The sequence below is a fragment of the Harmonia axyridis genome, chromosome 4, assembly GCF_914767665.1.
Source record: "Harmonia axyridis chromosome 4, icHarAxyr1.1, whole genome shotgun sequence".
Taxonomy (NCBI): domain Eukaryota; kingdom Metazoa; phylum Arthropoda; class Insecta; order Coleoptera; family Coccinellidae; genus Harmonia; species Harmonia axyridis.
Window position 1 is genome coordinate 43,585,036 of NC_059504.1, and position 11,570 is coordinate 43,596,605.

The 11,570-nt window shown below is 34.9% G+C and overlaps 1 protein-coding gene across 1 annotated transcript; it reads right to left on the minus strand.

The window, feature by feature from the left end:
* Window positions 1–434: 434 nt before the first annotated feature.
* On the minus strand, window positions 435–11,502 carry LOC123678528 (cohesin subunit SA-1). Its single transcript, XM_045615599.1, has 10 exons — window positions 10,949–11,502; window positions 10,584–10,895; window positions 9,961–10,344; window positions 9,673–9,903; window positions 9,002–9,412; window positions 6,576–6,791; window positions 6,238–6,516; window positions 4,306–4,980; window positions 1,822–2,062; window positions 435–788 (listed from the first exon to the last, which is right to left on the minus strand). Exons 1-10 carry the CDS (start codon window positions 11,372–11,374, stop codon window positions 592–594), a joined length of 3,372 nt encoding a protein of 1,123 aa, XP_045471555.1. The 5' UTR covers window positions 11,375–11,502; the 3' UTR covers window positions 435–591.
* Window positions 11,503–11,570: the final 68 nt, after the last annotated feature.

The following is an 11,570-nucleotide window of genomic DNA, read 5'->3' on the forward strand; positions in this document are numbered from 1 at the left end:
GCAATACCTGCTAAATTATGAGATAATCATCTACAAACTGAAAATATGGAAACTTGAAATTTTGCCATAGATACCTTCATATAGATTAAAATTATTTCAATTTGAAATATTAAAATTATTTCAATTTGAAATATTAAAATTATTTCAATTTGAAATATTTTCATGGGTAAAATTTCCAGTTTTGAAATATTATTGTGAATATTTGAATTTTGGTTCAATATCTATCTTGTACAAAACTAAATATTTCAATCAAGAAATTTAAACATTTATTTTTTGTTATAGCTTATGAGATATTGGCATGATAGCAACATTGCAATAATATCAACAGATACAAATAATTTGATTGATGAAAAATTTTGTTCTGAAAATATTTCATCATTCAAAAAATTTCTCATTGTATTCCAATAAAATAATGCTTTTTTTTAACAGAATTCAACAAGAAAACATTGAGTTTTACTGGAATAAAGAAGATTTCCCTGTCAAAGAGTCACAATAATATGAATAAATCATTGTATAAATAATTTCAATTATAAATATAAAAAATGCAACACCCTAATTATACTATTTATAATTCGAATTGAGAAATTCAGTTCAACCATATAAACAACCTGGAAATTCCTGATCAGACAAATGTTCGTCTTCTTGTTCAGGCTCTGACTCGGGATCTTTTCTTTTCCTGCCGTAGGCCCTTTTGCTGGTTGTTGGTAAAGCATCAGATTCCCCATGAAGCAAAGAATTTCTATATAACAACAAAGGTTGCCAATCTTCCCCTCTAGAACTTGGCATTCCTTAAAAAAATTAAGAACATTTGGATATTTATTTCACCTTATCACCGTATTAAACATGAAAATATGTATAGGGTGTTTTTTTTCGAGGTATATAACTTTAAGTTGGCATTACTGTTCAAGATGGCGACCGATTTGACAGCTGTCAAGTAATTTATTCTCAGTTTGGTTTGGCAATTCATCATGAGTAGACTCACGCCTGAACAACGCTTGCAAATAGTGCAATTTTATTTCGAAAATAATGGTTCTGTGCGGAATACGTATCGCACACTACGTCCTTTTTATTTCATTTAGCGATGAAGCGCACTTCTGGTTGAATGGCTACGTCAACAAACAAAACTGCCGCATTTGGAGTGAAGCTAATCCTCAAGTGTATGTCGAAACACCGTTACATTCAGAAAAGCTGACTGTTTGGTGCGCTTTATGGGGTGGTGGAATCATTGGTTCGTACTTCTTCAAAAACGATGATGGCCAGAACGTTACAGTCAATGGTGATCGGTATAGAGCCAGATTACTAACTTTTTCATTCCTGAATTGAACAACCATGATGTCCAGGAGCTGTGGTTCCAACAAGACGGCGCAACATGTCACACAGCTCGTGCCACAATCGATTTATTGAAAGACACCTTTGGTGACCGCCTAATTTCACGTTTTGGACCTGTGAATTGGCCTCCAAGATCTTGTTATTTAACACCGCTAGACTACTTTCTGTGGGGCTATGTAAAGTCATTGGTCTATACGAATAAGCCACAAACCCTTGACCATTTGGAAGACAACATTCGCCGTGTTATTGCCGATATACGGCCACAAATGTTGGAAAAAGTCATCGAAAATTGGACGTCCAGATTGGACTACATCCGAGCCAGCCGTGGCGGTCATATGCCAGAAATCATATTTAAAATGTAATGCCACAAGATGATCTTGCGGATAAATAAAATTCATGTCAATCGAATAATCAATCGTTGCTTTATTGCAATTTAAAGTTCTATAGCTCTAAAAAAACACCCTTTATAAGTTGTGCTTCACTCAAACTCACCTGTATGTATTCTTCGGTCCAAAAATGCTAATACAACCCTTTTATCTTGTTTCAATAATTTATTTGTGAATTCTGATAATATTTCCAAAAAGGACAGATTAGGTGGTGGTCCAGTAGGATCATCTGGAGCTTCTGAACCTGTTACAGCAAATAATATACCAGCTCGATGGAGTGCTGTGATTGCTTCTCGATTCTTAACAGCATCCAAGCCAAACGATAAAGCAAAACGCTTCGCCAATTCCTGTAGAAATTTAAAAAATATATATGTAAAGTTCCTGGGTACTATTCAATTTTATGTACAGGGTGGGCAAATAAGCGAGGTAAGCGGCTATATCTCAGGATCCACTCATCGTAGAGACTTGCGGTAAAAATTTTGACCACTAAAGTGTACAAGAAAACACACCGGATATTGTTTGAAGTTTATACCTGTACCGCTAGGGGGCGTAATAGCTATCGTCGAGTAGAAAAATGAATTTTACTCGAAAATGTTTCATATGAAGTTGAAGAAAAAAGATCATCACTGTAATCCTTGGAAAATTCTCTATCTTTTTGAATTGTCACTTTCGATTTTACGACATCAAATAAGGGTAGGGGAAAGGGAGAAATCTGTCTGATTGAAATACCTGTAACTTAAGTTTGGCTCAACATTTTTGAGCAAATTAGATTTCGTCTGAGAGATAATATCTTGTTGATTGAGGACAAAATATACTCATGATAAACTTGTTTTTGATGCTTTCCATAAGGGGCGCCAAGTCAGAAGTTCATTGTTTTATTCATTTTACTCCTAAATTTCAAATGTAATGATAGGATTTTCTTAACAGAAACAGAAATTTCATCAAATTTGAACGAAAAAACTTGCAGGTCGCAAAGCGATAGTTTCAGGCGTTCTGGAGTTATGGCCGAAAGAAGACACAATATAGTTTTTCAGTGCATCAGTTGAAGAATTTCTTTTTTCGGTCATAATTCCAGAACGCCTGGAGCTATCGCTTTGCGACATTTTGGTTTTTTCATACAAATTTGATGGGATTTCTGTTTCTGTTAGAACTTAAAGACACAATAAGGTTTTTCGCAGTGCATCAGTTGAAGGATGTCTTCTTTCGGCCATAACTTCAGAACGCCTGAAATTATCGCTTTGCGACCTTCAGGTTTTTTCATGCAAATTTGATGGAACTTCTGTTTCTGTTAAGAAAATCCTATCATTACATTTGAAATTTCGGAGTAAAATGAACAAAACAATGAACTTCTGACTTAGCGCCCCTATCGAAAGCAGCAAAAACAAATTTATCATAACTATATTGTGTCCTCAATCAACAAGATATTATCTTTCAGATGAGATCTAATTTGCTCAAAAATGTTGAGCCAAACTGAAGTTACAGGCATTGCTATCAGTCAGATTTCTCCCTTTCTCCTACCCTTATTTGATGTCGTAAAATCGAAAGTGACAATTCAAAAAGATAGAGAATTTTCCAAGGATTACAGTGATGATATTTTTTCTTCAACTTCATATGAAACATTCTCGAGTAAAATTCATTTTTCTACTAGACGGTAGCTATTACGCCCCCTAGCGGTAGAGGTATGAACTTCAAAATAATTTCCAGTGTGTTCTCTTGTATTCTTTAGTCCTAAAATTTTTTACCGCAAGTCTCTACGATGAGTGGATCCTGAGATATAGCCGCTTACCTCGCTTATTGGCCCACCCTGTACATAGAACATAATGTTGAAGTTTTAGATAAAATAGTAGAAGGTAGATGAAGTATGTGAGACGGAATATGATTTGATAGATGTATACAGGGTGAGTCTTTGACATATTGTACATATATTTCAACTATAGATTTTTGAGGTCAAAAGGAAAACTTTTTCCTTCACCATTTTTTCTGATTCAGCCTAGATGAAAAGATATAGCCATTTTAAATTATCATAATGAGCTATGCCAACCCTGGAAACCAGCACACCTAAGTTTTTGGCGTAGTTTTTACTAAGATGCATAGAATCAACCTATGCATCTTAGTTTTCACTTGTCAAATGTCAAAAAATGACAGCTGACAGATAGCGATCTATCCAAAATGGAACCTCTTATTGGAAATCTCTTTATAAATCTGAATTAGAGAAAGTATAATAAATTGGTTAAACTTAAATTGGTTTATGTTTTATTTATTAATAACCAAAGTTTCCATCTCCTTCTTAATGAGATGTATTTTAAATTTCAATTTGATCAGACAGGTATTTTTCGATTATTGAAAAAACAAAATTCCACATAGATATAATCCTGGAAACATAAAATGTATTTTGGCCATTAACGAACTCAGCCTCAATTGTTCAAGTGTAGAACATTTCACTTGAGAATTATCTTGTACATGGACAGACAGGATTCGTTTTGATCTCAAATTATTCATCAGGGAGTAAAACCCAATCAACCGAAACAATTTCTGGCTCGAAATTCGAAAATAAAGGCATTCGCGCAAAATGATATAAGAAAAAAATTACCTTCAATGCGAAAAATTCCTCATTCTGTCTATTATTCTTATTGGGTGTCTTTTGAATTTCTTGGTACATCATATTCATACTGAGACACATCGTCAAGGCGCAATTCACTTTGTTGATTTCTCTTGCCTTGCTCAACGTTGCTTTGATAATATCCCCATATTCATTATAATACTTCACATAATGCTGGAACACATCAGCCGCGGCCTTAGTTGGCATTATATTATAAACAATCAGTTTACAATAAGCTGCTAAGAAGTTTCTACGCTTATGTAATTCCTCAATACGGTGCTCATCATGTTCGGCTATTTGCTCGGGAACAAATACAAAATTCTGTACAAACTCATTCAGCAAAAGCTGCAAACTTCGGTCAGGAACGGAAACCAAATCAGCCAAATAAGAGGCAGAACCTGAAAGTTGTTCACTAAATACAATCAGCAGATCGCATAAGCTTATGTATGATTCTTCTTTGATCAGAGGTTCAGAGGAAAAACGTATCAAGTTTTGGCATGCTTCAATGAACTGATCAAGTTGGCTACGTAGTTCTTGTGTAGGTGAACCAGTCAGTCCACCACCTTCATGCATAACTTCCAAGGATCTAAGACCCCATAGAAGGTAGTAAAAGCAGGCACTGATACAGTACTTGAGTGCGTCAGGGGGCAGAGGGCTCTCGACATCCTGTAAAACGTCAAAATAAATTGGATTTATTTCATAGAATTTAGAATGACAAAAAAATAGGGCAGTTCAATGAACATTTGTTATTTGTACCACTTGTTAGGTTAGGTTAGGTTAGAAACTAAGGGTATGGTCCGTAAATCGCCGAGAATTTCGGAGTGGTTACTACTGTTTTCAATGTTTCCATTGATCAACCAAATTTTTCTTTGTCAGAATTTTGGAGGTTATAGATGGTTGATCTCTTTTAATATTTAAATAACTAATAGTATATTCAAAAACAAGTTGCAGAATGGGCTCCTATTCCAACACGAATGCAAAATTCAAAAACGAGCGACGAAGGAGCGAGTTTTGGAACGCATGAGTGTTGGAATTGCCTTCTGCAACCAGTATTAGACGATATTTTCTCTATTTCCGTCAAATTTTGTGAAATATTGTCGAAATTCAATAAAAAATTCAGATTATATATCCTAGTGACTTTTGTATTGTACCTTGGCAGTTGGTTTGACTGTTACGAAAATTGACAGATTACGGAATTTGAATATGAATCGTACGTTTCGAATTTTGAAATTATTTACAATTACGCATTAAATTCGTGAATTATATCTGACGAAATCGATTCAACACCACCAGAATTAAGAGAAATTGCGAATAATGTTGCCAATCATTTCACTATATCCAAATTATATTATATTGACAATCATCGCTGTTTGTTTGTTGAAATTCGATAGGATTTGAAGTCAGTATAGGTATAGACAACCACAAAACGAAAAATATAACTGAAAACGATGCTGTAATGAGTTCATTACAGCACTGTTTTTAGAACTGTAATGAACTCATTACGATACTGAAATAGAGAAAAATTCTTAATGACTCTGAAGGATATTTGCTTTATAATTAATATAATAAAATTTTTGAGTGTTAGATGTCATAGAAAATGTTCATAAACAATAATCTGCAAATTAAAATGACAACTGCCAAGGCGAGTGGGCGTGGTTACCGAACCTAACCACAATAAAAGTACTCTGTTACTCTGGTGACATATACTTCACTGAAGTTTGAGGAAATAGTCATCGCTTTTTGAGAAATTCGATATAAACAGACCACCAACTCACTAACCAGAGTAACCAAGTTGATATATGGACCATGCCCCAACTAGTTCCAGCATTATGAAACATCGTTAAACATAAATAAATATTCCGACTCCATATTAATCAGTAAAATCTATAGTATGAAAATTAAATTTTTTTTGTTGTAACTTACTTTTACATCCTGAAACAGTGACTGCCATAAACTCCACTGGTTTAAATTATGACAGGCATAAAATAATGATACTTTTTTCAGAGAACTAAGAACATTGAATATTTCATCTGCTTCAGGTGTTTCTTCACCCAGTAACAAGTTCCTCCAATCATCAATAGCATCCTTATAAGAGGTGACAATCATATCTACGATTGTTGATCGGGCAACATCACACCTGGTATAAATAGAATGTCCCTCGGTGCAAAGGATCTCTAACGTTTTGGCCAAAGTTTCCAATACCTAGAAAGAATACGACCATTAAAACTTTTCAATATTAATTCATGGTAATGGGTACTTACCTCAGGTTCATGATGAACTTGGACAATGTGTTTCAATTTGGCTAAGAGAGCTTGTAAAGATCCCTCTTGACGTCCACTCGTATATAAATCCAAGTCAAAATATTGAGGGATACTCAACAAGTTTGCTAATTTCTCAGGATCTGCTGAGTATTTGTCCAGGAGTAAGGGAAGTGTTTGAATGAAATGCTCAGTGAGTTTCTGTTTATCTTCTCCGGCCTGAAAGAATTTATAAACACCCACTAGGTATTAGAACAAAGCTAATATGAATGATTTCTAGAAATACAGGTGTGTCCACTACTGATTAGATTTTGTACAAGGCATTTTAAGAGTATCTTTCCGTAAGTGGTACTATAAAGGGTGTTTTTTTAGAGCTATAGAACTTTAAATTGCAATAAAACAACGATGGATTATTCGATTGACATGAATTTTATTTATCCGCAAGATAATCTTGTGGCATTACATTTTGAATATGATTTCTGGCATATGACCGCCACAGCTGGCTCGGATGTAGTCGAATCTGGACGTCCAATTTTCGATGACTTTTTCCAACATTTGTGGCCGTATATCGGCAATAACACGGCGAATGTTGTCTTCCAAATGGTCAAGGGTTTCTGGCTTATCCGCATAGACCAATGACTTTACATAGCCCCACAGAAAGTAGTCTAGCGGTGTTAAATCACAAGATCTTGGAGGCCAATTCACAGGTCCAAAACGTGAAATTAGGCGGTCACCAAACGTGTCTTTCAATAATAATAATAATAATAATAATACTCTTTATTTCATAATATGTCTGTACAGTGTACTATACATAAAAGAAATAGTGTCAAATTGCCAAAATCCACAAAAATACTAAAATTAACTTAAATAATCATAAAGAGAATATGGTTCTAAACAAATCAAATAATCTCTGACATTTTTCTTAAAATTCTTAAAATCATTCAACAGTTTAATCCTATCAGGTAGTTTATTGTACAATCTAATACACATGTAAGATGGGTGCTTTTCTGATAGAGATAACCTATGTATAGGATAATGTAAGTTCTGCGATCTTAAAGGGTAATTACTTTTAATTGTGTGAACTGAAAAAATATCTTTGTTCTTGAAAAAGAAAAGCAAACATTCTAATACATAAATACCAAAAATTGTTAAAAGTTTATTTCTCTTAAATAATCCCCTACATGATTGAATTGAAGTCATTTTAAAAATATACCTCATCACCCTTTTTTGCAACACAAACAATTTATTGACCTCTGAGCTTGATCCCCAAAAAATAATTCCATATCTTAAGAGGCATTCAAAATTTGCAAAATAAACTGTTTTTAAATTATTTAGACTCAAATACTTTGATAAGGTTCTGATTCCAAATCCTACACTACATAGCTTCCCTGACAGGTAATCTATGTGATATGACCATTTAAGAAAACCATCCAAATATACCCCCAAAAATTTAATTGACTCTTCAATCGATTGTGGCACGAGCTGTGTGACATGTTGCGCCGTCTTGTTGGAACCACAGCTCCTGGACATCATGGTTGTTCAATTCAGGAATGAAAAAGTTAGTAATCATGGCTCTATACCGATCACCATTGACTGTAACGTTCTGGCCATCATCGTTTTTGAAGAAGTACGGACCAATGATTCCACCAGCCCATAAAGCGCACCAAACAGTCAGTTTTTCTGGATGTAACGGTTTTTCAACATACACTTGAGGATTAGCTTCACTCCAAATGCGGCAGTTCTGTTTGTTGACGTAGCCATTCAACCAGAAGTGCGCTTCATCGCTAAACAAAATTCGCTTATGAAGATCGGAAACAACGGCTATCTCATTTTGGGCCCATTCGACGAATCTACGCCTTACTTGATGATCGTTTGGCTTCAATTCTTGCACGAGTTGGATTTTGCAAGCACTCATTCGGGTCTTCCTCAATGCTACGCTCTACAGCAGCAATAGCTTCTTCTATACGCACCGTACGGCGTCTCTGGGGATGCGAGTTATCAATAAGAGTAAACGTGGTGCGAAAACGTTCCATGGTTAATCGAATTAACTGCTCTGATGGACGATTTTTCGACGATAAAATGGACGTAGTGCGCGATACGTATTCCGCACAGAACCATTATTTTCGAAATAAAATTGCACTATTTGCAAGCGTTGTTCAGGCGTGAGTCTATTCATGATGAATTGCCAAACCAAACTGAGAATAAATCATTTGACAGCTGTTAAATCGGTCGCCATCTTGAACAGTAATACCAACTACCTCGATAAAAAACACCCTTTATAAAAATTCATTCATGAGCCCGAAAATATGCCATTTATTCTTTTCTAGCTCAAAGGGATTCTGAAATCCCCTCACTAGACAACGAATTTGGGACACCCGATATATAATTGAAAGCAATTATTGAAAACATATATTAATCTTTAACAATACCTGCTTAATTTCCCTCAAGGAAGAAATTTTTCTGGTAGGCCCTCTACCAACTGGAGCTTCACCAGTTGCAGCTTGTTTCACACAGCACACCATAATTTCTATGAGACTTGTTTCTTGACGATTATCCAAAGCTTCTTCATGAGGACCCGGTTCTTCTAATAATAAATCCGTCATACATTCCCAATCTTTCATCATTGTATTTGACTCAATGAGGGAATCTACCAAATAAGCTGCATGTTCGTGTAATTCCGATTCAATAAAAAACTGGACAAGATCTCTTATGAACGGGGTATTTTCTAATCGTCTTTTACCTCGTTTTGTCTTACCAGGATCTATGTCACCCGGTTGGAAAAGTCGTTCATTCAAAAACTCACCAGCGGCTTGGGCTACTGCTCTATGAGAGGAATATACCTAAATATAACAGATAAAGATTGTTTTTTTAAGTCCGAAAAATTTTATATTGTGCCTAAAGCAAATTTATGCAGACCAACCCCAGAAAGTCTTGACTTAGAGATTATAGGTGATGACATGAAATTCGAAAGATGAGTTGATATTATTTGATAGAAAATATTTATTATTATTACTCAAAAGTTTTAAAATTCTCTGAGGTGGTAAGGAAAATTCTCCTTGAAATATTATTTTCTTCCCATTTTAAATATAGTTTCACTCACCAATTCATATACATGCTCGCAGTCTTTGTCAGTCAAAATTTCATGATGATGCTTCAGAATAGATATAACTAGTCTCACTGCTTGAACAGCTACATCATATTCTTTATCCAAAGTCATGGCAACAATACGATCTTTGAACTTGTTGGTAAATAATTCCAATTTTCCTTTCAATTCTTCACTGGCGTACAAAGGCTGCAATGCCTGGAGGCACCTTAATCTTACTTCTCCCACCTGAATAAAAAAGAAATTTGTAATGATCTGCTGAATAAATGTAATGAAAACTCAAACCTTATCATGAAGAGTCCAACCAATATATTTCAAATAGGAATCGTCAAGAAAATTAGCATGAAACTTATGCATCCATACACCTATTTCAGTCATCGCAATTGCTCGGATTTCTGGCAAAGTATCTCTGTACCTATGTACAAATACTGATTTGAACATATATGTCAACATGTTTTTAATTTCATCCATATTTTCTTCTAGTTCCTGTCTCTTTTGAAGTAGAGCTTCTAACCTATCGCTTGCTCTTTTTTCTCTAGTTTTCTGACGTTCAGCCTCATATTGTCTTTGTGTATTATCCAAGTTCACAGAAACAGTTAATGCCACATCTACTAATGCAGTCATTAGTTTCATAGCACCTAAAGTAGCTGTATGACGAAATGCCCGAACCTAAGAAAAATTGAATTTTTATTATTTCAATCTTGCAAATCAAAGAGTTAAAACCATAAAATATCCTGATCTTCAACTAGAGAATGTGAAAATTCTAAGAGGATGTTATATTAGACACTCAAATTTCACAAACCACTGGAGTAAAATTTCTTCCATGCATATATTCCTTAATTAATATTCTAATGCCCCATAATTTATTTGAATCGTGTAAATGTAAATATGCCTATTTTGGTACTCACTTGGGAATCAGATAAACCAGTCAAAAGAGATATGACATTATCCATGAGAAATTGGTCATAAATTATGGAATATTGACACTGTTTCACCAGAGTCTGAACAAAATCACAAAAATTCTGTCTGAATTTTTTCCAACTCTGTCCTGCCATAATGAGAGGATATTCCCCTGATTCTTCATCGAATTCTTCAGTCATTTTTCTTATAATAGCAGCATGCTCCATATCAGCTTGCATTTGTTGAGTTATTCTTCCTTTACAACCAGCAGCATTGATGAAAAATTGCATCAAAGATATGAGAGCAGCTTCTCTATTCACCTACAATACACAGTTTAGTATATACATGAAAATTACCAAACACAAATAATCACTTTATAAGTTTCTATCCAATCATCGACAATATTCGTTAAAGATGTCTTGCTATTTCGAATTATGTTATATAATGAGGTTTCATCTTCTGTATTATGGTCTGCATGATTTTTTCTCCCAGCAGGTCTACCCCTACGTCCACCTCTCCCAGGGCTTGGTGTTGTAGGAGAGTATGTCGGGGGAGGTGGAGGAGGATTGTTCAAGCCTCTTGCTTTCGATCTTGTAACCCTTCTCATACCAGGTGTTGGAGGTGATTCAAACATACCATCTGAAGAACCACCAGCATGATCACTGTACGAAGAATCTTGTTGATACATTCCATGTTGTGCATATCCATAGCCTTCTGTATCCACTTGTGGTGTCATTGGGTTTTCATATTCCGGAGGCGGTTCATCCATACGGATGCGTTTGCCACCTCGCCTCTGCATCTTGGAAAGTTTACTTTAAGAAATATTCTTCAGTTTATTCACTTTCAGCTCATTCAAAGAATAAACAAATTCTTATTACATTTCAACGGAAATACAAAAGCCATAGAATAAAAATTACTTATTGACATTTAACAATCAGAGAATACCGTTTTCGATAAAAAGCTAACCATAGATTGATATAAAACAATAAAAAATC